This window comes from Plodia interpunctella, chromosome 17 (assembly GCF_027563975.2).
Source record: "Plodia interpunctella isolate USDA-ARS_2022_Savannah chromosome 17, ilPloInte3.2, whole genome shotgun sequence".
NCBI lineage: Eukaryota > Metazoa > Arthropoda > Insecta > Lepidoptera > Pyralidae > Plodia > Plodia interpunctella.
The window spans coordinates 5,632,255-5,660,162 of NC_071310.1; the positions used below are offsets into that span (position 1 = coordinate 5,632,255).

Genomic DNA, 27,908 nt, shown 5'->3' on the forward strand with positions numbered 1-27,908 from the left:
GATAATAAACTTTTTAATCGATATAGCAAAAGGCGGCAAAGCTTTTGTGTACCTAACATACAGTGCTGTACTCTGGCGGGATAAATGTGCAGTAATACTCCCTATTCCATGGATGAACCACGCTCCGTCAGTTTTAGACATAGATTTAGAATGGCCCCGTGCGCGGTCCCGATTTAGAAGGGCAGCCGGCCCCGTGAACGAGCCCGGTTTGTTGGGTCATTGTTGAAGAAGTGTGCTTACCAAATAAAAACGAAAAAAATAGACGGTACTTTTATAATGGCAATCTTACCAAGCAACATACTTTTACGATGGCAACATAATTACAAATGTCAAGTCTACAAACAAGACAGAGGTTTGACATGATAGACAATTAGACAGTAAAAAATGGTGAAGCTGAGGGAAAAAGTGGATGCCTGTGAAATTGTATTTCATATTAATTTGTGCAATATGTGCATATTCTAAAGAAATGAACTCACGTTTTTTGCTGAACTGTAGTTATTTTTAGTGTTTATAAAGTGATCTACTGTAAGAAATTCAAAGGTTTGTAGCGCAAAAATCTATTATTTGCCGCGCATTCTACTTTCATTTTTAGTGATTGCATATACATTGACTTCGATAAATAGTGTAATTCGCAAACGTTATCATTATATCTTATATTTCATGCATGTATTTACATGCATGTGTATTTAATTGTATTTCATTCTGAGCCTGATCAAATAAGAAGCAGATATACACAAATATCAGCATATGTGGCATACATAAGGCGTTGTTTGGAAGATTTGGGATATTCTCTTTGTTTCATCAAATGCGACTTATACCTAGTCGGTCACAATATGCCGATGATTAAATTTTTCTTGAAAGATTTATAGGCTAGGATTTATGGCTATAGCCATATAGCTACTACACATCTATTGAATAAACTAACCAAACATCCTCCTTTGTTTACAGGTTTATTCTCCATATAAGCGTTGAAGTAGTATAAGATTTGTCATATTAAATATGGTAAGTTAAATAAAGTTCATATGCTAGATTTGATTACAATTCCTGAATAAAAAATATAAGGACTTATTGATTTCTTCTGTTTTTTCATCTTCTTTAGCAGGGCGACGACCCTCCCTTTCTGCCAGTGGGAACTGATGTCAGTGCAAAGTACAAAGGAGCTTTTTGTGAAGCCAAAATAAAGAAAGTGGTTCGAAACATCAAATGTAAGGTAAGAATACTTTTTGCATAAAGTCTGCCTATTGTACTTAAAAAATGGTATTTTGTGAAGTAAAGTTTAAATAAAATAAAAATAAATATTACAGTCTATTATAAATCTTGTCAGGCCATAATAAATGTTACATATAAATAAATAAATATGTGACATTTTGATTAGTTTTTTAAAGTTAGCAAACACGATGCATCATCGTAAGCACAGCATTATTTTCTGTGTGTGGAACCTTCTTAAAAATGAAATAATGAGTTTTGCTGTAATGGTTTTGTATATTGTGTAAGGGAGAAATATGTCACATTTCTTACTTGGTATCCACAGGTGACACTAAAAGCTGGTGGGGGCACAATCACAGTGAATGATGATGTCATCAAAGGTACTTTGAGAGTTGGGAGCACAGTGGAGGTGAAGCAGGACCCCAAGAAGGATGCAATGGAAGCTGTCATTGCTAAAATACAAGATTGCAGCCAGTATACTGTTGGTGAGTGCAGAATTGAGGGAATTATTGCTTACTTTTAAAATTAATATTTATATAAAGTGTACTGTTTTTTTTTTGTTAGCCTATTGATGTGTACCACTGTTAGGTAACTTCCCTTCCTTTATCCACAAACCTATCTAGGGCATATATGATTATTTTGTTTTTTTTTTTATTTATTTTTATTTATATCTAATGAAATAAAAGTAGTGACAAATTTTATGCACTCAAAAACCATGAAAGCTATGCTAGTACTCATATTACATGGTTTGTCAATTTGGTCAAAAAACTTTCTGTGTTTCTAGTGTTTGATGACGGCGATATAACAACGTTGCGGCGGTCAGCTCTCTGTCTGAAGAGTGGGCGGCACTTCAACGAAAGCGAAACTTTGGACCAGTTACCGTTGACGCATCCAGAGCACTTCTCCACGCCTGTTATAGCAGGACGCCGCGGCAGACGGGGTAGAGCTCAGTAAGTTAAAAGTTCTTTTAAACTATACTAGATCAAAAGGCTTGAAAACAAATATGATTATTCATCTTGTTTCTGTTGTAACTTTCATTTCTCGGTGAATAATGTACTATTTCACTAAACATGATCTTAAAGTATGACATTGTGAATGGATGTAGCCACCCAAAATGAGATTCTAAGCTCAAAATAGAGCAGAAAGTAAAATTTTCGTCTATGAATTTCTTTTTTGCTCTTTTTGTATAAAATCTCAATAGGTAAAATTTTCTAGTCATTGTAATTGATTTATGTGGCAAAGACCAAAAAGCGCCTACATCAACGAATATTAAAATGCTTATGTAAATATTATTATTAATTTCCTCGCAATTGAAGTGAAAAGCACAAGCAATACACATGGAGAGTAAAGTAATATTCCAGCTTCGATGTAACTATCTTATTTATTGTATAAAGTAACGCCTGGTCGGAAAGGCTTCTCTTTACCATGGTGTGTAATCTAGTATTTTCCTAAGTAGTTGTGAAACTAAGTGTTACTTTTTACTATTGTAGGTCTGACGAGAGCGACGGTTCGGGCCCGTGCAGCCGGCCGGTGAAGGAGAGCAGCGAGCGGGAGCCGCACGTGGGCCGCGTGGTGCTGGTGGAGGCGGCGGCGGGCGCGGAGCGGCGTCGTCCGCACCAGCCCGCCTTCCCGGCGCTGGTGGTCGCGCCCACTGCGCAGATCAAAGTCAAAGAGGATTATCTCGTGCGCTCATTCAAGGATGGACGATAGTTAGTGCACTTTTTATTTCTAGTTCCCCTGCTGATTGCCGTTCTTGTTGAGTTGTTGTAGGAAAAATCCTTATCCTTACATATTATAAAACTGATTCCTGCCTCGTCTTGTCTGTTCGCGGTAAACTCAAAAATGGTTGCACGGTTTTTCATGCGGTTCATCAACAAATACCTAGTGTAATTTCTGAGAAATGCTGTGTAATTTATTATGTTTTTACCCAAGCGAGGCTGGAACGGGCCGGTAGTAATGAATCAATCAAAACCCACTGTTATGTACCAATCTGTGTCCCCATGTATGCTTTGATCTTTTAAAACTAAGCAACGTTTTTCTGACACGGGTTTTTTTTTTGATAGATAGAGTTATTGAAGAGGAAGGTTTATATTTATATAACATGCATAATATTGCACGCGTGCCAAGCAGTGTTGGGTTGCTAAGTGAAATACATAATATAATTTTATAATAGCTACACGGTGCCAAAGAAGGAGGCGCGTGAGTTCCGCGCAGGCAGCGCGCCGCTGGAGTGGGCGGGCGTGTCGGCGGCGCTGCAGTACCTCAACCAGGGCGTGCTGCCGCCGCACTGGGACCGCGACACGCTCTTCCACGAGGCCAACAACACCTCCGATGATGTGAGTCTCACATTACTATATCTATACTTTTGGAAATAAAAAAAAAAACTTTTGGCGAGTTGACACGCTAAGAAAAACGATCGCTTTAGGCCGCCACTTTGCGTGAATTTCCCACAGAAACAGTACCTCCATTATAAAGAGAGATTATGTAAATTTATTACGAAAAGATTTTGATATTTTGCAATATATTTTAATTGCCCTCCCAGTTTTCTAGTTAACATTAAGCTTTAAGGCATACTAACCGGCATTATCACAGTTTGAAATAAATATTAGTAACCTGAAGTTATAACATTAACATTTGTGTACTAATATAGAGTTCAGATGACGAGCCACGTGAAGAAAAGGACCATTTCGTAGCTCAACTATACAAGTTCATGGACGACCGTGGGACTCCACTCAACAGGAACCCAACTATCGCGAACCGTGACATTGACCTGTACAGATTATTCAGAGTGAGTATTCTTTCAATACATAAACAAAAAAACTATAGACATCGTGATAATCTTTATTATCTTTATATTTCTCTCACTCAATAAAGAAAAACGCGTAAAGGACTCTGTTCTTTGTCATTGTCCCTCATCGTGCATTTACATATGTCTATGTCTTTTTTCATGATCGCAGGTAAAAATAAATTATGTTTTGTTTAGTTATATTGCTTATAATTATTAAGCACCATAGTGATAAACAACTCTTTAACTGAGACAACAATATGACAAAAAACATTTAATGTTCTTTTGCATTTCTTTTCACGTAGACATCTTTATCTTGTTAAAGTTAATAAAACATTATATTAACCTGGTACTTAATATAAAATGTAATGTTGTTATCAGGTGGTGCAAAAACTTGGCGGCTACAATAGAGTGACAAATCAAAATCAGTGGAAATCAATTGCAGACAAAATGGGTTTTCATCCAGTAACTACGAATATTACCAATCTTTGTAAACAAGCCTATAAAAAGTAAGTTTTTATTTAGCGTTATTTCTCCAAATTCATAGGAATCACGACTAGGGCTACTAGTATACATTTCATATTTTTTGTTTTGTCTATCTTTAAATCCAATGAAGTGTCCAAATCAAAATCAAAGACATTTTTGTTGAACTGCTGTAAATCTAATGAGCTGTGAGCTGGGGCTTTAAAACTAAATACAGGCCTACTACAGCAAATTATTATCCTATTTTAAGACGTGACGTGTTTAAATGCCATTTTCTAGTTTGTCAGCATCTCATCCTTCCGAATGGGGGTAAATTATATGTTGAGCAAGTGTTTTATTTTAGACATCCTTTTTTAGCAACACCCAATAAATGACTACGTATACATATATTAACACGACTCAGTACGAACCATTTAATTTCTTTGAATTTTTGTATATTTCGTAAAAAAATATAAAAATGATAAAACGATTCCAGATTCCTGCACAGCTTCGAGGACTTCTACCGCAAGCTGGGCGTGACGCTGGTGGCGCACCCTCGCGGCGCCCGCACGCCGCCCGCCGGCCGCTCCCTCATCCGCGACCGCGACAAGCAGCTGCCCGCCACTCCCACCACACCCACCACGCCCACCATGGTCTCACTCTCTCTCTCATCTCCGCATGTTCCCGGTGTCACCATAAATAATAGCTTTAGAAATATTAAAGCTTCGTGTATGATTTTACAACTGCCTGACGTCGACCCTCTTTAGGAATGCTATTGTTGCCCATCAGCGTGTGTAATTGCTTATGAAGTTTAGGTTCTACTAACAAATATATTCTCCTTACAGCGTGGTAAAGACAAAGATTCAGACAAAAGTGAAACAGAGAAAAGCGACAAGAGTGAGAAGGAAGATAAAGTGGAGAAAGCTGAGAAGAAGGAGAAGCCCCGTGCCAGTGACGGCGAAGACAGCGCTGATAACCAACCCTTGATTATAACAACTACACCCAAGTAAGTACAATACTAACCAATATATGGGTGCTAATCCAAAATTGTTTATTCTCCACCTTTAGCAGAAAGTACATTATATCATTCTCCACCCTTCTACCTCCAAACAGAAAACCAAGTTAATTACTTGCATCGTCAATAAACAAAGACACTTTCACATTTATAGCTGCGCCGCTGGGAATTTCGGGATAAAAGGTTACCCTATGTGTTATTCCAGGCTATATTCTACCCGTGTACCAAATTTCATAGCAATCCGTCCAGTAGATTTTTCGTGAAAGAGAAACAAACATACATACATATATACTCACAAACTTTCACATTTATAATATTAGAAGAATTTCTGACCTTAAAAACTTATCTTTAAACTCAAGGGTCGAGAAAGAAAAAGAAAAGGAGAAGGAAAAGGACAAAGAAATTGAAAAAGACAAGGAGAAAGAAAAAGATAAAGACAAGGAGAAAGAAAAAGATAAAGATAAGGATAAAGACAAAGAAAAAATAAAAGAGAAAGACAAGGACAAGGAAACTGACAAAGAAAAAGAGAAAGAAAAGGATAAGGACAAAGACAAGGAAAAGGAGAAAGTGAAAGAAAAGGAGAAGGAGAAAGAAAAAAGTTCGACACCGGCCAGTACGAGCGACGAGAAGACTGCCCCGAAGCGGTCGCTGTCCAAAACCCGCAGTCTGCCGCCCGCCAAACCCGATTCTCATGACAAGAGGACGCCGAAACGACGCCCACTGTCTTCCAAAGGTAACTAAAACGCGAACATTTTGTACGCTGCACAGCTTTTAAAAGTCAACACCACATCAAACTAATAAATTCATTGCTGCAGTATAAAGATCCATGTATCACAAATTGGGAATCAAGTTGCTCAACTTGACATGCGGTGGACTGTACATAGAAAGGATATTTACAATGAAAGAAAAGTATAAAATTTCGACTTTATTAGTAAAGTAACCTTTGTTTAGGTATCAGTACTAGTGCCAACACATCGCGCGCTTCTCGTCGACCTCACGCCTCCACGGACAGCGATAGTTCTGGACGAGCCTCCAGGTGTGTATATCTATAATGTACTTTCCTTGTGTATGTTATATGTTGTGTAAAGTGCGATAGGAATACAACTTAAATGTATTATATAAATAAATTATAGAAATAAATAAACAGATTATATTTTTATGAAGAAGAGGGCTTGTATAAGGCTCTTTATGAGTCCCGTCTAAAAAGAGTAGAGATTAAATAAGAACAAATTGTCTTCTTGGCTGGCAACACTAGGTGTTTATGAACATTCTTGGCCATTGATTGAATTTGATTTAGTGCTGTGATTGGCAAAAAATGTAGTCCACTAAAAATCCATTTTCTATTCTATAAAGACAGACTGTAGATATTACTCTAGAGGATTGTGTCAAATTCCCAGTATGTAATAGACTGGCTAGATTTTCGCATTTATAATATTTCTAGCTTAAAACTCGATAAAAAATCAGCCTATTTTAGTTTTTAAAAGTTTATTTATTACAAATAAACAAAAATACAAATATTTTCGTTTTATAATATTATTATTATATTATAGTATGGATGCATAGATTAATATGGACATGGATAATTGTGTGAGTTACAATAATGTTGTGAAGGTATGTGAGCAGATGCGGGCCGACCAAGAAAATGTCGAGCCGCCGTAGTCAGAGCGCCAACTCGGCCAGCAGCGGCAACACCATCGCCTCGGCCAGCAGCACCAAGCGCGTGCGCAAGAGGAAGACCACAGAGTGAGTCCTGTCTAAGTGTAATCCTGCCGAAAATACTCCATTCATCTTTTCATCGGCCTTCCCTTACGTTTTATTTTTCATTAAATATTAAATTTAAAAAAAAATATTTTATTTAAAAGCTTCTTGTAAATCTTGTAATTAAAAATCTCTGTAAAGATAAAAAGTTTAATTGCACTGTAAGTATTGGAAACAGGTGTGATTTGAAAAAAGATATCTTTTTTTTCTAGTCAGAACCACATTTCGATTAAAAATATTTATATAACTTAATTTTGTTACAGACCATCGAGTGAGCCCACTCGTTCCGGCAATCCCAACGCGAAAGCTCAAGTGGGCGACAAGTTGAAGGTTTACTACGGGCCGACGCAGTCTGAATCCAAGGTAAGTTCTGGATTATTACATGGCCCCCGTGAAAAACAAAAGTACCGTTAATAAATTAAATAGTAAACACGTATTAAAAGTAAAAATAATTGTAATTTTTTGAATTAAATACACTTGTTGTCAACACATGTCATTAATAAACGTTGAGAAAATTTCCTTTTTGTATGTTTTCTCTCTTCTAAGCGTTACTACACATACATAACATATATTTAACAGGTGACATACGAAGCGAAGGTGATCGAAATATCATCGGAGGGGATGCTGCGCGTGCACTACACGGGCTGGAACACGCGCTACGACGAGTGGATCACGCCGCAGCGCATCGCGCTCAACGTCACGCAACACGAGGCGCGCAACAAAAAGGTAATGCCCGTGTTCATGCCTATCCTTATTTCGCAATCACGTTTCACCTAAACACAGTGAGCGGGCAACTGGATGAAACGAGTATGTACAATGTAGTTTCTCGTTTACCTCGCGAGAGCCAAAGAGATCCTTTGACTCGTGCGCAAAAACCGACAAGCGACCGAGACCGACTGAGGCGATGAGAGCGAGACGAGACGAGAGCATCATGTACATAACTACATAGTCCTTCTCGCTCCGTCTCGGGCTATCTCGTCGAGTGTGTACAGCCGGCATTACATGTTACAAAAATAATCGTGACTTCAATTTTATTCAAACCCCTATCATTCATATTTCTTTTTCAGAATCCAAATATAAGCAGACGCGCCCGGTCTAAAAGGATAGAAGGTATGTCCTGTTATTATTTTTAGTTTTCATATTCTCGAAAAAAATTGCGACTGTCACTTCGCTCGTTTCTGGTCTAAAGGATTGCAACCCAACGTTTGTATTTATTGTATTTTAATTTTTGTACAGATATAGGTACCTACTATTTGTTCTTGTAGGGAAACCTGTGTCAGAATCTTCAGCGCGGTCGGACAGTGACAGCGATTCAGACAGCGATGAGGATGTAAAGAGACCGCCCAAGAAACTGTCAGTTGATGATAAAGGCGGCATAAAGAGTGAGTATTCATATATCCTGATTAGAAATCATTGACTGGGATGTGTTATACTCAAATTAATTTATTTCATAAACAATTCATTACATGTACACACCAGGTATTCACCAATTAAGTTTATATAAACCTGTGTCTGGCTAGTTTCGCTCTTCAAGAACAATGACATTGAGCTCGTAATTAGTCAATTGTATATCATTCCATCTGTATATTATATCAGCTGTAAGCAGTAACTAAAATATTGAATCTGTTAGTATACTGAGGGTCTAGTAATAGAAGTAGTTTAGTGTTTATTAAACTTTTGTATTGTTACAAAAGTTCAATAATACAAATATTACGTGTCTATAATCTTAGTTATACTAGTTATTATTAAAGAAAATAGATGATATGGAGACGTAACGTTATTGCAGCTCCCTCAAGATCCAAAGACGCGAAATCAAGCGACAGCAGCAGTTCAAGCAAACCGCGCAAGCGTCCCGTGCGCACGGCGTCCACGCCCTCCGCCGCCTCCCCCGCCAAGCGCCCCCGCCCCAGCGCCGGCCACCAGGGCCGCGACTACGACCTCAACGAGATACGATCCGAGCTCAAAGGCCTCCACACCGTCAAGCAAGAACCGGACGACGCTAAAGAACTGCCCGAAAAATCTTCCGAAACGACCTCCCCTCCGCAACCCCCTCCGACGGTCGTCTCCCCTCCCCAACCAGAAAAACAGGCAGAAGATGTCTACGAGTTCAAGGAACCAGAACCATTTGAATTAGAACTACACGATGAGAAGAAAAAGAGAACGCACCGCATATTCGACGACATCTCACCCAGCAAATATACTTCGACTTTATCTAAATCTTTGAGCGAGGAAATCTCCGAAGATCCGTTAAGAATTCGACCATCGACTTTGAGATCGCCTTCTCTGTCACCGTTTAGAGATTTCGGCACCACTCGTGATATCCCTTCACGTCAAAGCCCCGAGGAGGATTCTAAAGATGATCTGTTCTCATTGGATGATGACTCCTTCCCGGGAGAAAGCAGTTCCGGCCCCATCTTCGAAGGGTTCACGCCGGCTAAAAATCAAGAAACATATTCCAAAAAGAGCAAGGTATCCAAACTACGGCAGTTGATAGAAGACTCCCCAGACAGCCGGGCGGACGACGAACAGTCATCTGAAGACGAGCCTGAAGATATCGTTATGAAGGAGGAAGAGCGAGATCCGAGCCCGTCCCTCTCCAACATAGAACCGCCGAAAACTCCAGAACCTCCTCCCAAAGAAGATGTCAAAGAACCTCCAAAGGAAGTTAAGATAGAAGTAACTGAGCCTGAAGAACGTAAATCACCAAAGACCGTCACTCCAGAACCGCCTAAGTCTCCGCCTTTGCAAACAAAACTCGAATTGCCTAGCACCAGTATCAAACCTGTAGCTCCCAGTCCTCCAATCGTTACCGTGACAGAACCTCCCAAAGAGGAACCCAAGATAGAGAAAGAGGAAATCAAACTTGCATCAATACCGCTGCCGGCCGCTGAGCCTGTAGCGAAACAGCAAAGCGTTCTCAGAGTGAGCATAGAAAAACTAGAACCTGAGCCTGCGGTGTCCAAAATCGAGCTTCCTTCTAGTCCTCAAGTAGACACAGAGGAAGATAAATCTGAGCCAGACAGTCCGGCCCGGATAGACGTCCTGCCCGAGCCGCCGCCAGGTTTCCTGCTCCAGTCTGAAGGACCAAAGATAGCTGAAAAACTTCTCAAAGCTATCAACAGCGCCAAGCGGTTATCAATGACCCCTTCACCTGTGGAAGAACGTCCTTTAACTCCAAAGAAAGATACTTTGAAACTGAACAAACCCGAAGGCAAACAATCGCCCATAGCGGCGGAGCTAAAAACGACGAAGCTCGAACCGAACAAACCTTTAACAAAAATAGAGCCAGTGAGAAAATTCAGTCCAATAGCAGTAAGCGAGTCTATATTTGGGGAACCATCAAATTTGACTGACGCGAAGCGAGACACTGCTGACGTGAAGAAAGTTAAACCTAAAGAACCTTCGCCGCCGCGGTTGCAGAGTCCATTGAGTATTTTAGAGAGGCGAAAGAGTGTAGCCGATTTGCCACTGCCCCCTGGGAAGAACAATAAGGTGCTGAGTGACACGATCCAGAAGCTGTCGAGTCAGATCAACCAGTCGGCCGCGACTGCCAGTATACCGCTGCCCAGCTTCCCGCCTGAAGAGAAGAGCGAGTCCAGCGATTCCGACGACTCGGAAAGAAGGTATGCTTTTTATATTTTCTATAAATATAACAAACACATCAGGTGTTTGTTTATTAATCTTCAAAAATTTTATTTGTAGTAGATTCGTAATAATAAGGAGTCTATGAAGTAATATTATTGATGTTGTCACAGATAGTCGTAAAATCCTTGTAAAGATTCCTCTAGGCGACTTGAACAAAATATCACATTAACAATTAGCAATAGCTAACACGGTCATGTCCAATATTTCCAGAATGATGATAATAGAAAAACTATCAACGGAAGATTGGGGCAGCGGGGGCAGTTCAGAGACCTCCCGCGGCGTGGCCAACGTCCCCGCCAACCCCGTCCCGGGCCCCGTCGCGGGGCTGAGCTCCCTAGCGCGGGGCATACACGCGGGGAAGTCCCCGGGGGAGTGGAGCGCCGGGGAGTCCCTACTCATGTTGGAGGACGCTTGCAAGAACGAAAGAAAACATAGTGAGTTTCGTTATAATTATGAAAAGAAAGAAAGAAAACATTTATTTGCCAAAAACATGAGTACAAATAGTCAAAATGAATTAAACCTACACGTTTTACCGAATATAGGTATGCAAATATAAATAAATAAAGAGGAGCATGCTATCCACTACAAATCCAAAACAAAAAAAGAATTATAATGTACTTATACTAGCCCTAAATTCTATCCGAGTCTATCATTAAAGAAATAATTTAAAGTATAATAACATTTATCAGTTAATAAAGACTTGAGGTGCTTTTTAAATAGATTTAAATTTAAGCTTTTATATTGATTTGGAATTTTGTTGTAAATTTTCGGTGCCATACATACTATGCTATTACCGATTACCGATTTATTATGTATTTTATGGTGTGTAGCGAGAGACTCTTTTTACAGTGAAGCTTATTTTCATTAGTAACTAGTTTTTACCCGTGCTTCGGTCGCGTCAATTTCCCCGTTGTATGAAAGATACCTTACGTCCATCTCCGTACTTCATAAAATGAACTAGCAAATCATGCAAAATTTCAAGAATATTGGTTGAATAAATACAACATGAAGAGATAACAAACATACACATACATTCGCATTTAGAAAATTAGTTAGGATAGCCTGTTGGGAAGCAAGGATTAGGTCTAGGGTGTTACATTAATTTGCATACCAGCATTGGCTTAATGCATGAAACTATGATTATAATATTTACCGTAATTAGGTACTACATTTAAAGCAAATAAACAAATTTCATGAGCCTATTGTTTGTTTAATTAATCTGTGATATTACTGTAGGTGCGAGTGTGGTGGTGGCGGGTAGCGGCCGTGTCGGCGCCGCGGCGGCCGCGGGCGGGCCCAGCGCGGCGGCCGCGGGCGAGGAGGACAGCAACATATCGCTGTTGCTGTGTGAGGAGACGATCCCCGGGTCGCCGGCGCCGGACGCGGAGCCGGCGCCGCCGAGACGGCTGCATTTGCCGTTTGCGTGCGCGCCGCCTCATCACAATACGAATTCCAAAGGTATTAATTATTATATAAATATGAATAATCTTTCAGTTTTTCCCGAAGACTTTTAGCATAAAGTCCGCCCATGTACCAACTTTGTAAATAAAATTTAAATGTATAAAAAGTCCATTCACATCAACCCACCAAATAGGCGCCTATATACACGTATATTAGAATGCTTGTCCATTTCCATACTAATGTTAAAAAGAGAAAAGATTTGTGTTTTTGTTTTCTTGTTTGTAATGAATGAACTCAAAATCTACTGGGCCGATTTCGATTTTGACTGTGAAGTTCTAATTTCTGAACAAACTTTACTTCAATAACATAATCCGTACAATGTAGAAGAGCGTCGCGGCGAAGCGGGTCCGGCGCGGGCGCTGGAGGCGGGCGAGGAGCTGGGACCGGGCGGGGGCGCTGGGGGCGCGGGCGCGGGCGCGGGCTGGGGGCGCCGCCACGCGCTGCTCGACAACACGCCGCCCACAACGCCCGACAGCAGCTTGGACATGTCCCCACACAGGTACGTACACAGGTTAGGTACGTAGCTGTATGCCGATCAGTTTGAATTGACTACTTTCCAACTATATATATATATAGACTAGACCTAGGTTTAACCCTTATTGTCCTGGTTAGACCTAAGTGCAGCGGGTCTCAGATGGTTACACCTAGGTATAGCCTGCTTATCTTTGTTTATTAAAATAGTAAATAATGAATTAGATTTCCAAATGTATGAAAGTTTTAAAATATTACCTACATAAATAATGTGTAAATGTTGTGTAACAGAGAACGGCGTATGTCTGAACGCGACAGTCCGCTGGAGCGCAAGGACGATGACGACGAGAGCCGCCCCGCTGACTCGTCTCCGGTGGAAATGGACAAGCCACATGGTGAGTACATAATGAAACTTTTACATAACTACAGCGGCCCCTAGTCTATCAATAATTGTACTTTTGAATACTTGACAAAAGTGAAATTTATTTTTTTTCTTTTCAAATATTTTTGTTGCGCCGCTTCTTCTGCGCCTGCGCTTTGGTAGACTTATTTTTCTTAAATTGTAAACCTTTACAATGTTTGCCTAAGTTTCACATTATGAAGATAGTGTTAAACTACAGTAAACATTACATAACTAAACAAAGACGTTTGTATAGACTGTATATGATGATAAGAATGTATGACACCATATGATCATATCGCTTCCTTTGTCTAATTTGGAATTCTATATTTTGTTATTCGAAAGCTAGTTGTACTATGTTGTACTGTCATTTTTATAGACTTAATATGCTAGAACAATTGAAATAAAAAAATCATGTGTTCCCTTCGGGCGTAGACCAGGGTTACAGTGTTGACAAAGAAGTTGAACATGTGTTAGCAGGTGGCAGATCCCGGAAGGCGTCGGAGAGCTCGGCGGCCGGCGCTAGCAGCGCGCCGCGCGCGCGCGGGCGCCGGCGCCGGGACACGGACACCACAGCCGCGGACCACACGCCTCATAAATACAACTTCTATGTCGACCTTGGTGAGTCACCATCCGAAAGTACCGACCTCACATGCAACCTTTCTAAATTGTCTTATTGATCCTCACCAAACACCTCCTATTGATTACACAACTTAATATTATAAATGTGAAAGTAAGTTTGTTTGTTTATTACCTCTTCAAAATCTATATACTCAACCAATCTTCCTGAATGAAATTTTGCATACATGTAAAAAACTTTTTTACGGGACCAGTTATTTTGTCCTTCTCTGAATTTCTTAATTTTCTTCTATTAACAGAGAAGGACTAAATAACTGGTCCCGTAAAAAATATTTTTTAAAAAGCTAGTAAATAAATTAAAATGATATGTTCCAGACCCGAATTGGGACTGCCAGACGCGCATCAGCGTGCTGACGAGCCGGCTGGCCGACCTCCGCAAGGCGTACCACTCCGTGAAGGCGGAGCTGGCCGCCATCGACCGCCGCCGCAAGAAACTGCGCCGCAAGGAGAGGGAGGGTAAATTACTTTGTTCTCTTTCCGATGGGTACTATGAAGACATTTTGTGCTAAGACGATGTTACCAATAGGGTAACTCCCTATTGATTCATCGAAGTATAGTACCCATCCCAACTGCCAACAAGACAAATCCTCAAATCAGATACGTTTTTCCATATGTCACAAACAAAAACACAGTTGACAAATTATTTCATACTCCTCTTCTGTCTTTTCAGCTGTGAAGGCTGCCAAAGCCGCATGCTCATGATGAAGGCTGCTGTAAGTGGGACAAGGTCTCGGGAGCCGACGCGATGTCTATTCGTTTTAGCATAGACAAGACAAACTACGCGACGAAGGAAACTCCGTGCAATGTGATAGGAATGTAGATGAATGTGCAGTGATTTGACGTGGACTATATTTATGGGAAGGGAAAATGCACTTTTTTGCCGTACCGCTGGATAGTCGGCTAGTTATGTAATAAGATTTATAGTAGATGTTATTTAAATGTTGTAAAATTAGTGAACCACTCGCATGCATCAATTTATTTTATTTGAATATTTTACTGAATACAATTTTATACGTTTCGTATGATTGTTTCGTAGATTGTACTAAATTGAACTTTTGATTTTATTGTGTGCGTAGCATTTATGCATTGTATATTTGCAATTTACTATAAATATTTATAACAATTACGATTGTCCCAGGAAGATTGCTCTTAGAAGAATTGCTGGAAAATTTCTGGTTCTATGCGTCGCGCGCATTATGTAAGACTGAAGTTGGTAATGATAATACATAATATACTACATTATATTTATTTCCCAAAGTATTTCACAGATATATTATTAAATTTTAATAAACTCCACGGATCAACATAGTTATTTTATTTTCACAAATTGGAAATAAATCAAAGCTGTTTTTTAAAATCGGTGTACTCGATGCTAAGACTGGAAAGTTTGCAAAACGTTCTATTTCAAACGTATCTAGTAGATTTCCAGTGAATGTGATTTTGACGAGAGTCAAGTTTTAAATTCTAAGAGATGAGAATATTAAATTTTTTTTCGGGGCGTGTCGCTAGTAATAATTAGGCGGGTACTGCGGCCAGGCGCCGGGGTGGGGATGGTGCTGGTAGGGCCCGGGCGGCTGCTGGTAGCCCCACGGCGGCTGGTACGGCTGCGCGTACGACTGCTCGTACGACTGCGCCGGCGCCGGCGACTGGTAGTAGTTGCTGTTGCTGGTTGTGGTTACCGCCGTCGTCGTGGCTAGCTCTTTCTTTTTCGCGGGCTCCGCTGTCGGTCTGGTAAAAAGTACAGAATGTTAAAAACTGAATACAGAGGCTGTAGTGTGACTTTGCCATTCGGTTTCGATCGTCGACAGTTTACGAAGTGCCAACAAATCAATCACTTGTCATTGCGTTACAATGGCACCATTGGTTACCTGTCTAATTGCGAATAAACTCTATAGTGAGATATGAATAGAAAGTCGCACTACGCATTCAGTTTACATTAATTGTTCGGTTTTTTCACATTACGATATAAATATGTCCGCAGTATACAGAATTTTTCCGTGATAGTGTGGAGCCGGCAATAGAAAGTGAGATCATACGCGGGCGGCGGCGGCACGTCGTGCTTGTCCTTGCGCGCGCGCTTGCGCAGATGCTTGGCGAGCGCGCGCGCGTGCAGCTGCGCCGCGCGCGCCGCGCGCGCGTCCCCGAGCTCCTCCGCCAGCTCGCGGCGTCGCCACGCCATGCCGGCCGCCGTCTCCGTCTCCGCGCCCGGCTGCTGTCCGTACGACTGCACCAGCTCTGCAACGTCGACGCGTTATATATATTATTGCAGATCGAAATAGATCTTCTTTCCCAATGGTGGAGAAAAAAAGGCTGTCATTGAATTAATTGTTTCTAAAACCGGATTCGCTTCGCCATGTTCTGAACAGAACATTGTTCTAAAACATAATTTTATCGTTACAATTTATGTTTTTAAACAAATTTTCTGTTCAAAACATGGCGCAGCGGACCCAGCTTAATACAAACATGATCTTGAAAATAGTTATTAAATTCTCCGTTACCAAAAGACACATATGCCAAGCTCTGAATCGCTATGTGTATCACACTCAAACCAATCTTACAAAAGTTATTAAAATTCGTGAAAATAACATATTTTAAATGTGAGAAACGAGGTTGTTGTATTTTGGATATTTATTATATTTTGAATACTACGGTGGTTTACGATTTATCGTCATCAAGCAATTCTTTATTCGTTATTTTATATGCATGTAATTCTTTTCGAAAAATAAATAATTCTTATTCTTATTTATTCTATCCAAATAATCAATCCCAAAACCCGTAACAATAACATAGATAATACTTTTAAAATTCCCACAAACACAGCAGTTCTACAAACCTTCCAAAACTTCATAAGGCGTATCAGGCGTGTGCATAGCCAAGTCGAGTCTTTGCAAATGCAGCCGTTGATTGAGGGGCTCCTTAGTGATGGCTTCGTCCAAAGCGAGTCGAGCGGCGGCCGGGTCCTTGCGGACGTGGAACAGGAACCGCGCGTATTTGATCGCGAGCGCGGACGCCACCGCTTTGTTCTTGGCCGCCGCTATGTAGCTCTCGTACAGTTGGGAGCATTTGTCGTAGTCGCCGCGACGACGCTCCAGGTTCACGCGTCTGTGGGTAATGATTATCAATTTTAAAAATGGAATTAATGATGCTCCACTTACTAATCTGTTTATTTAATCGCCTTTGGCATCAGTGTATGCAGCACTCCACCTCTAGCACATAGTAAAGTGTCAGCGAAAATGTTAAGTGAGTTGCTCAATATAGCTTCTGCTACACGTTTATAATGACATTTTTTATAATGAATAAACAATTGTAAATTAAAAGCATCAATATTAACCCACCTATACTGTATCTGCACGAGGTTAGGGCATATCTTCTCGATGCGGTCCAGTATCTCCGCAGCCTTGGCTGGGTTGCCCTGGGCCTCCTCGAAGTGCGCCCAGTGGAGGTGCAGCTCCGGCTTGTCGAGGTGGTGCACGGTGCATGCGCGCTCCAGCACCTCGCGCTCCACCGGGATCAGCTCCGGGTTCGATTCCGTGCGCTCTTCCAGGAATTTTATCAACTGAGGGGCAATAATGATAATGAAAATATTAGTGCCATTTGTCCCATGGAACTATTGGAGCGAAATTGTCTCAGTTATCCCATTATGGGCAACTCAATGGGAGTAGTGGGGTAGACGACGAAAATGAGTCTATATTGAACACTGGAATTAAAAATCTATCACATCTACAGTATATCTATAAAGTGAAGAAAATAAAAACGTTTTTCCAAAAAGTTGAACCAACTTCAAACTTAAGTGATAGCCGGAGCATTTGATTAGTTACGCATTTTTTGTGTGTTTAACTTGATACCTTGAACATAGATCTCATGTTTTTTAAATTGGTTAAAAACTGACCCTCATCCAGAACTCCTCATAAAGCGCGCAGGCGATGAGGCACCGTTCGTGTAGCACCAAAGCCCGCTTCAGTGAGCCGTGCTGTTTCTCCCACTCGAGGTACGACTTCCAGTTCTTCAGTTGACAGCGCTCCAGCGGCTTCACGTGGAAGTATGGGCGCTTGATCTGGGTTGAAGAACAATTTATTTAAAAAATGTTATTTATGATGTTTAATATTTACATTTTAAATTGTCACATGATTACTGTTGGTTTTCATATAAAAATAAACATTCATTCAAAATGGCAACAATAGAAGGCAACATCTATTTATGGTCAAGGAGAAAAAAGCAGCATACAATATTAACACTAGACATTATTACAAAAAGCCAATTATTAAAGTAGTAGTATATGCTATTTGTGGTGCTAATCAACTCTTCTTAGGGTGTCGACTCGGCGAATCAGATTTGTGAAGACCAATCAGACGCTATCAATACAGCACTAGCTGTGGCGTCAATGTCATACAGCTTATTCAGCATGCAAGGCAAGGCAGTAATCACTAAAACTACCGGTCTATTTGAAAAAATATCTTTTGTATGATATCCATATTCCTGAAATGCCAAAATATCTACGACAGCGAAGCAGGCAAAGTTAGGACAGGATTAGGATTAACAAAAGTAACTTAGATCTATTTACTTAAATTTTAAATAGTTTAATTCTTTTTTAATGTAAAAAAAAGTATTTTGTCCACTTACACCTTCTTCGAAAGTCCATCTAGCTGCGACTTGTTCGCCGGTTGCCTTGTGCACTTTCCTTCGTGCAGCGATGATGCGCTCCTTGATCGCCTGAGCTTCTTCCTCAGAAGCCTGCAACGTATATAAATTTAAATGAATTCAGAGACGTTTATTAAAATGACCATCATATATATCCCATTTTTAGCCAAAGTTTCAATGGATGCAAAATTCATAAACTAGCTATGGCAATTCAAAAGCCTAACTCAAGCGTCAATCATCATCATCAAGACACAAATAAGTTATCAACAACTAAATTACATTAATTACCTAATTGTTATCATACCTTCTTCTTTCGAGAATCGAAGATCAAGTAGTTTAGCTGTATGGTGAGCTTATTGGTGAAACACAAGATAACACTGGAATAGTCACTATTCCCTTGACATTTACAATTTGCACGGGAGGAGAATAGCAGCTGCTAAATTCTGTTTTTATTTCGCTCCTATACTAATATTATTCAAACTATCCATATCCATACTCATATTATAAAGAGAAAAGATTTCTATTTTTGTTTGTAACGAATAAGCTCAGAAACTACTAGACGAAATGTTCAGAAGTAACAAAGGCTACCTTTTTATGGTTTTACGCGGTAACTATTGTAGTTCGGGTTTAGTATTTGTGTACTAGCGGGACGCAAAATAAAAGAACGTATAGTCACCACATGGTCGCTGGGCTCGTCCTCGCCGGGCGGCAAGTCAAGCTGCGGCAGTGCGCCCCCCGCGTCCCGCACCTCACCCCGCAGCCGCACCAGCTCCGCGCGCGACACCGCGCCCGCCACCGGCTCCGACATCACGTGCTCTTGGAAACTTTATACACGCAACATATCAATCGAATAAATAGTAAATTAAAACTTTTTTAAACCATGCTCCATTAAAAAAATCATTATTCAGATTCAAAATTAAACGTTTACAAAAGGATGGTAAAATATTGTTTTCTTTGTCCAAAAAAGTTATTTTCAAATACGTTCAGACAATTAAAAGTTACATACTTGTCAAAGTGCGAAGTGTATCCCAGAGTGGGCGTGGCCAATAAACGGTCATAGATGTTAGTCACGTTCAACGCGGAGCCGTTCTCCGCCTCCCACTTTATGTAAGACTCCCACAGCCGGTCCGAACGGAACTCCAAACCACACGCCTCTGAAATATTTTTATTATATTACATTGATCATTATTTTTCTATTTAGCGCAATTTTATTTATTCGATCCCTGCTTTCAATGTGTATAAATTATTAAAAATAAAATAAAATGAACCTGTGAATCTGAAATGACAAAATTTCAGAACATACTAGATTCTTTGGTGAACCAAAAAAATAATATAACTAGCTATTTTTGGTGGACATAACCACAATAGAAAAGCTGAAATTAACAGATACGCGCAGTGGTATTATAATATAAAATTTTACACCTTGGTATCAAATACTTATTTCGTAGATTACAAATTAAGTAAGGAACAGGTACTTGATGCTATTTTGAATAATACATGTGAACATATTCCAATAGTGTTTTATTTATTACAATTTTCCAGGTAAAATATTATATTTAATAAATTAATATGTGTAATTAATAAATTCAATTATTTACTTATGCATAGTCTTACCAATGGCTCGCTCGTATTGCGATCGAATAAACGTATGGTCCTCAGTTCTGGTTGCCTTTACATGATTTAGATAATGAATCCACAGATCAACCGACAACGGTATAGCTTTGAGACCTCTTTCCAACACCTGAAATGCAACGAAAATGTCAAGAATGGCCCACGGGCGTTCGAGCATTGCCGCCGTGGCGACAACACTATGAAGCAAGGGAATAATAAATAGCATTGTCTCATGTAATTCAGAACTGGCGAGGGACTGCGCGCAGCCCCTCGCCGACTATAATATAAAATGTGTGTCGACATATTACACCTGTGAGCCGCCGCGCCGCGCCGCCGTCTTCGCTTCCCGGTGCCTCACGCCGAGCTATGGCTAAAACGTAGCCGCCTCGCTCCATTACACATGGATTAGTATCTTAAATATATCCACCATTTCTAATGTACGTACTTAAATAACATACATGGTAAAGAATAACAATATCTCATGCGTGTACATAATATAGTAAATAAATGCATTCATATACAAAGTTTACACCACAAACAATAAACCACTAGCGATAAATCAATGTGATGGTAAGAGAGCTCTCCGGAGCGAGCGGACGACTTTGCCTTACGATCGGGGGTCTCGAAGCGCTGTTGGGAAAAAAAATAATTGCAAAATACCAGTTATGACTATAGAAATTGAATAAGTGTTAAGACATATTTTAATATATCTCATTGTTCAGTATACCAACTCACCAAGAAATGCAATATTGTATGGACAGGAAAGCAGGGTAACTCACCTCGAGGCACTTCTTTTTACTGCCTTTGCGTTTTTCGTAATCGGCGTACTTGCGCCAGTAGCCGTAGCAGTACGGATAGTGCGACAAGAAGGCGTCGTACGCCTCGCGCGCCGCCTCCACGTCGCTCTGCAACAAGCGCACTCTTGGACAACTGTCCTCACATCACTCGATGCGATGGCAACAACAGGGACGATCAGTTGGCCCTTGCCAATCGACATGGTTCGTTCAGTTCCCATTGCTTCATAAAGCAATGAGATTAGCAAAATATTTTCATCACATTATTTTTTATTAAGGAAAAAAATGTTAAACTGTCAGTAAAACTTATTTGCTTGTCGGTATATTTGCCTATTTCTTGCCAGCTAAAAAGGATATACTTCAATTTATTAATAACTAATAACAAATTAATAACAGTTAAACACTAAATTGCAAAAAGACAAACAAAATATAAAATTACCTCTTGATCGACGTATTGGAGGAGATAGGTCCACCCGGTGAAATCAGTGGGGTCGTCGTTGACCACCTTCCAATATTTGTCCAGCTCCGGAAGAGTTTTCTTCTTCGGTTTCTCGTCTATTGAAGACCTCTTTTCAGCTGGGACTGGTTTACTTTCACCATTCTGTGAACAATGAATCATTATTTATAATGTCAATTAAACTGCTTTTATGTGTGCTTTGATGATAGAATAAAAAATCTGTCTGCTGCAATGGAAAGGGCTAAAACTAGCATTTCGAATGCGCCAAAAAAAAATGTTTATTCCGTTCTCCCGGGAATTTCGAGAAATTCTATCTTAGGGCTTCCCTAGACTAGACTTCTTAAGGAAGATATACCTACCTATATAAAATTACATTTGACTGCACATTGTCTACTATTATTATATACTACTATATTATGTCAGTCAACTACGGCAGAGTAGTATTAACATACGCTACGTCTTAAAGGGACAACAGAAAGCGAAGCAGGTATACAAAAGAAAGAGAAGCAGGATGGTCGTACATTTAATACGTTACACGAGCATTTCTGTAGTAATAGATTGCCCTTGCGGTATTTGTGTGAGCAGCCCGACTTATATATTAAATTATATGGATTGAACACTCAACGGCCCGCACTAAGCTTGTATCGCATGTACGATGTACATAAACACAGAAATGAATACAACACACCCAGAGCTGCAGACAAATCACTGTGATCACAAGTACAAATATTTGCACGCGCTGGGAATCGAACCCAGGACGGACCTCCAGATTGACAGAGCCGTCCGGTTGTGGTCGCCACAGAGGTCGTCCAATTGTTTAATTGATTGATTGATAACAACCTTAGCCACAGCCTGTTTCTTATTAGCAGTCTCGGTCTCGGAGGTGGGAGAGCCGGGATCGTAGCCGTCTCCTTCTTCGTTAGGCTTGCGTTTGCGCGACTCTTTAGATTCCTTCTTCGATGACGGCAGTTCATCTTCGGACACCACCTGAGGACAACATAACATAAAGTAGGATATTAAAAAGGGTAAACAGCAGATCCTGTACTCCGACGCTCAACGATTGAGAAAGCAACCAGAAACGAGCTCAAATGAGAGAGAGAGATAAAAGCGAAAACGAAAATAAAAATAATGTATTTTTTGGTGAACTTATAATATAAATGACTAGCTGCGTCCTTAAAAATGTAATACTCCTAATTATTACAATTCAGTTTAATTTACAACATTACAATATTTATTTAAAGAAATATAATTAGACACAACCTTAGGTAAAGTGCTTGCCTCTGAACCGAGAGGTCCCGGGTACGATCCCCGGTCGGGTCATGACGGATAATGATATTTTTCTGATTGGCCCTCGTCTTGGATGTTGATCTATATATGTATATGTTATAAAATATAGTACCGTTGAGTTGGTATCTCATAATACAAGTCTAGAACTTACTTTGGGGCTAGTAAAAAATATTAGAATGTGTTTTATTTCAATAACTCAGTAAGAAACAAGTATATTTTTACAATCTTTACTGCTGCGGACATGATTGATTTTTTTGCATGCTTTGAAAGCAATAAGATCTATCTTCGACAATAAAAGATCGGAGAAAAAAATACATTATTTTTAACGTGTTTATGAGCCAACATTTAGAGCTGTGTGGGTACCTCAGTGTCGGCGGGCAGGTCGGCCGGCCTGGGCCCCGGCAGCTCGTCGTCGGACACGTTCTCCGCGTCCTGCACACTCGGCTTCTGCACCGCGGGCAGCTCGTCCTCCGACACCACTTCCGTCTCCTCCGCACCGCCCACCTTGCATCCAAACATTCATTTACTTACACAAGACTAAGTTGTTGAAACGTCAGCTACATTTAAAAAGGTTCGTGCTAAGTAAGATTCATTCAGGACCGCGTGTTACACTCTTGGTGTCCATAGACGCCAGCGACCACTTCTTATCAGGAGGGTCGCATGCGTAGCACAAAAAATACCACAACTATGTGTACAAACCGCACAAGTTTAAAAAAAAAGAACTACGACATTTTTTGTCAAACATATTCATACATATGAATTTACTTTAAATTACAAATAAACAATATATTATATAATAAGAATATTGTTTGTAAGAACTTTCATGCATATATAACGCTTGCTACACTACAGATAGGCCATGACGTAGGCGAATTGACGTTCTAGTTTTACCTTGCAACATACATCGCCGACATAGATCATCAACAAATAAAAAAACTAAGCAATATAACTTCGTATGTATAATATGTTTTATCAAGGAAAATAAGATGTGAAATAAATTAAGATATAATAATAACATATTAATGACAAAAATAAATTATTCTACTAAAGCCACAGCGTAAAGCCTTTAAATCAAAACCACCTTGGGAGCTTCCTTTTCGGCCTCCTTATGGTTACCAATAATGGTATATTTCTTTACACCAAGATCATTCATTGTAACTGTTATTTTGTCAGATACAAATTCTATATTATTTACCACCTGCAAATTTTAGACGTAATTCAACATGGAGATAAGGAAAAGATATACTGAATTCTCTGTTCAATCGTCCCCGCTGAAGACAGCCGACAGGAAATACGGAACTACATACTAATCATTTTTTAATTAATTCTATTTTTTAAATTAAAAAGTATAACCATAAACATAAACCCACCGCAGCTTCATCTTCTTCTACTGCTTCCTTAATTTTTTTTACTGCATCCAAAACCTGTACAAAACATAAACGACTTTAAATATTTTGGGCACGAAAATTCAAAATATCATGTGTGTGTATACTCCGCTTTTTTACTAAATGAAAAATTTGTCTGAATGAGTGACACAAGCAAATACAATGAATTAAAAATTATATAGTCATATGAGAATAGACAACAAATTATACAATTAAAAATAATACCTCAGTTGCTGTTGGCTGCACATCTTGTTTTTCAGTTTTTGTATTGTCTGGCATTACATGTCCATCCTGAAAGAAATCCAACAAATTAAATATACTACATATTGATTTTGGATAACATTCTAATTAATATTGAATACTACTTTTAGTTTTTATTTTATCATCATCTATAGTTTAATTTTTTTTTTTCATAGGAAACAGATGTGGTGACATCTATATGTATGTATAGTTAATTATATAATAGATTAAGAGTCCAGAAATGTAATACTAATAAATAATCACCCCTATTCGGTCTTGTACTACAGTTACCTCTGTTTCTGTAGCCACTTCATTTTCATTATTTTTGGCTTCTGTTTCCTATAAAATAAATAGATTATTTATTATTCACTATACAAAACAGCATAGCAAGATGAGAAAAAATACTGTTACTGTGACCACTTCATTATCATCACTGTGTGTTTCTATTTACTGTTAAAATGTTTTGATAATGACAGAAAAAATACAAATAACACTATTTTTATACTAAATATTACATGTATAGAATTAGATAATTATGTCACTTTTGTATATAGAATTTATTGAATTAATGATATTATGAATACGAGGAAAATAATCAATCAGGATCACTAACCTTAATCAATTCCTGGTTCTCAACATATTTTTCCGTATTTGTTTCATCTGAATCCTAAAAACAAGAAATTAATAAAGTAGATAAATAAAAACAAATCTATTGAGATTCCTTAATTTTAATCTCATTTATTCAACACCAATAGTTTTTTACCACAAATCATAAAAAATAAAGTAAAAAGTAAAACAAAAATAAAAAAAATAAAAAATGCCGCCCCGAATAGTACCCGGATCAAAAGATGCCCATTATGCTTGCAGCATTCCCTCTCTGAATAGCTATGGACAATCTTTGAACCAGGTACTGCCCAGAGCGGTAGTCATAACCCCTTAAGCGACGTCCTATCTCACTCACAAATTCCCTGGCGCCTTCTTGGCACCAAGGACCAGCCGTCACGACCGCCACCAGAACAAACAAATAATTGTTGGTCAAAGCTAAATATATACTTTTTTTCTGGGCAGCCGCGGCCCTTGCAGCCGCCCCAGGTGAACGAACAGAACACACACATCGCGTCCCATAGCAAGCTACGTCCTCTCTGCCACGGTATTAACGTAATGCCATCAGGACGCTTTCTATCTGTACGAGAAAGTCCTGGTGGCTCTAACTGGCATGGAATGTTTGCCGATATAAGTGCCCTACGTATTATATCATTAAGTGCGTGATGGCGAGATAAGGCGACGCCCATCAGCCTCAACCATTTTCCCACAAACCTTCCTTAATTCACATGTTTGAGCGCTGGTACTGTATTCTTTAACATATTAAAGGTGACTTTCCACATCTAAGATACACCTTATGGAAGGTTTTATGTGTGTTATTTTATACTATTTTCATTTGAATAGCTTACAAAGAAAGAAATATGCATAACTCAAATCTCACTATAAGAAATTTAAGCAAATATCTACCTTAAGCAATTCTTGTGCATCTAGGCTTTCTTCTGTTTTCTTTACCTCTACTTCCTATAATAAAAAATATATTTACCAATATAAATATATGACATTATGATAAAACTTGCCGAGTATGGGTGTTGAAATGTATTCCTAATACTGTATTCATAATAATAAGAAACGAACATAAGATGATATAAATAAACTGTTGTGGAAATACTTCTGTATTTCTTTTTAAGATAAAATAGCACTGATAGTTCTAATTCTTTATTATTGTATCAATTTTTGTATAGATATTTTACTAGACCACAGTTTCCGAAAACACGAGTAACATAGCACTTCACATAATCCATGGCCTTAATTCTTATCTATATTATAAAAATAAATTCATTTGAAGAACAGACATGTTCATATTAATTAAAGTGATTCCTAACACCTGCAACAGGCAGTCATTACATGACCTTTATCCAATAAGCGGTCAAAGCAGCCATAATTTCTTACACAATGCAATCCCAACATATGGTTTGAATATTTTAATTTGTAAAATAATTTATTTATAAATATCATCAAGTGCTACAGCTCATAACCAACTCTTTAAAAAAAGAGAGCACATCTTTATCTCACCTTTGTGTGCTCCTGGCTGGAAAGCTATTAAATACTTATTTAAGTTGGTTACTAAACCACAATTATTTCTTTTATTAATTATTGAATTGAAACATAAAATCCTCTAAATAAGAAGTACCATGAATATATCTATAGATTCAAGACAGGACAATCAAGTCTTAAATAAATAACAGTGAACATATACCTAGATTGAAACAAACTCTTAAATAAGGAGAAGTAACCATGAATGATTGGGGGAATAAGCTTGTGTTTTCAATACATACTCAAGTTTTCTGTTCTTATGCTAAAATGTATCTTTAACATTGGTATACAACTATCACAAATAATTAAGAACCAAAGAATGTTTAAAAATAAATCTAAAATTCAGTTGCTTTAGAGCTATTTGATTATTCTGGATTTGTTATTTAAACAATAAGTTTTCTTTACTTCACACCAGTCTAACATTATAGCCTTGTTACCATTATTGGAGGCAGTTCAATAAACATAAATTTTAGGAGAAATTAAAAATCAAATTCTGGCAACACCTATTTGGAAAGCTTACTTGCTATGAACAAAAATTAAAAAAACCACATTTTATGTGATACTACCAATTTGCTTTTTGTACCTTTCCATACTGTCAATAATAGATGAAAATAAACTAAATAATAAGCAACAACATTTTCATACATTCATACACTAAATGTATTGATTTGTTTTTGTATTACCTACAAGTGTACACTCACAAGAAGGATGAAAACTACTAATTCCACACAGCAACTTTCTTGCTAATAGGTAATTGAACATTCTATTCTAACAATCAACCAGTTTAGTATGTCATGTAGCAATAATGAGTGTTCAAGAAACAAAAAATGTTCTTTATTACTTACATTTTCTGTCGTATCCATGTCCATATTCAAATTATGGCTCTCTGTAATATCACCATTATTTTCAGAGTCAACTTTGTATACATTGTCACTGAGCAATGTGTCACCATCCAGTGACTCGCTAGGAAAAGTTACTGCGTTGTCGCCGACATCAAAAGAATTAGCATTGAAGCTTTCTGTATTGTTCTCCAAGTAGTCACCCACGCTGTCCGTGGACAACTCGACTGCATTGAGGAAAGCTTGGTTCGATGCCGAGGACTCGTCGACCGCCACGGCATCCACACTGTCAAACTCACCCTCCGTCAATAAATGGGACAGGCCATTCGAATTCTCGTTTATCAGGGGCCCTTCATCGGTATCCATAGGGCCTTCCGACATGCATTTCTGTAATATGTTGTCAATTACAAACTAGCTACTGCTAATTCCGGACGAAAGTCTGAATGTCAATACAATATATGAAACATAACCTCAAGCTGTGAAACTTACTTGCAAATCAGAACTAGATTCGTCTTCCATCTCTACTATGCAAAGAAACAATGAAATGCACTTAAATGTAGAATATTACTTATTATTCAATTATTGATCAAATCAAACAATGCAAGAATTAGTAATTTTAATATGTAATCAAGCGTCACAAAAAACCGTAGAGGTAATAACTTTGTACAACTCACAATTT

General features: G+C 38.9%; 2 protein-coding genes across 8 annotated transcripts; one reads left to right on the forward strand and one right to left on the reverse strand.

Annotated features, from left to right (window-relative positions):
* Positions 1-352: 352 nt before the first annotated feature.
* Positions 353-15,146, forward strand: htk (hat-trick). Of its 4 annotated transcripts, none has more exons than XM_053757312.2 (26): positions 353-540; positions 949-1,002; positions 1,100-1,210; positions 1,532-1,691; positions 1,991-2,156; positions 2,697-2,915; positions 3,380-3,542; positions 3,857-3,994; positions 4,373-4,500; positions 4,950-5,106; positions 5,299-5,459; positions 5,828-6,201; positions 6,420-6,504; positions 7,080-7,211; positions 7,490-7,589; positions 7,806-7,952; positions 8,294-8,336; positions 8,492-8,608; positions 9,013-10,849; positions 11,082-11,305; positions 12,108-12,329; positions 12,657-12,831; positions 13,095-13,198; positions 13,681-13,824; positions 14,158-14,298; positions 14,513-15,146. In XM_053757312.2, exons 2-26 carry the CDS (start codon positions 1,000-1,002, stop codon positions 14,542-14,544), a joined length of 5,283 nt encoding a protein of 1,760 aa, XP_053613287.1. In that variant the 5' UTR covers positions 353-540; positions 949-999; the 3' UTR covers positions 14,545-15,146. The 4 variants fall into 4 exon arrangements, with proteins under 4 accessions (XP_053613287.1, XP_053613288.1, XP_053613289.1 ...); XM_053757313.2 differs by having other exon boundaries at positions 13,684-13,824; XM_053757314.2 differs by having other exon boundaries at positions 7,092-7,211.
* On the reverse strand, positions 15,073-27,906 carry Prp39 (pre-mRNA processing factor 39). 4 transcript variants are annotated; one of them, XM_053757317.1, is made up of 20 exons: positions 27,719-27,906; positions 27,236-27,616; positions 25,764-25,817; positions 24,868-24,921; positions 24,546-24,593; positions 24,240-24,305; positions 24,000-24,053; positions 22,993-23,133; positions 22,183-22,329; positions 21,325-21,486; positions 20,871-20,996; positions 20,095-20,221; positions 19,487-19,634; positions 19,157-19,304; positions 18,463-18,573; positions 17,732-17,896; positions 17,178-17,398; positions 16,676-16,944; positions 15,879-16,077; positions 15,073-15,570 (listed from the first exon to the last, which is right to left on the reverse strand). In XM_053757317.1, exons 1-20 carry the CDS (start codon positions 27,746-27,748, stop codon positions 15,348-15,350), a joined length of 2,874 nt encoding a protein of 957 aa, XP_053613292.1. In that variant the 5' UTR covers positions 27,749-27,906; the 3' UTR covers positions 15,073-15,347. The 4 variants fall into 4 exon arrangements, with proteins under 4 accessions (XP_053613292.1, XP_053613291.1, XP_053613293.1 ...); XM_053757316.2 differs by having other exon boundaries at positions 24,519-24,593; XM_053757318.1 differs by lacking the exon at positions 24,546-24,593.
* Between the last annotated feature and the right edge of the window lie 2 nt (positions 27,907-27,908).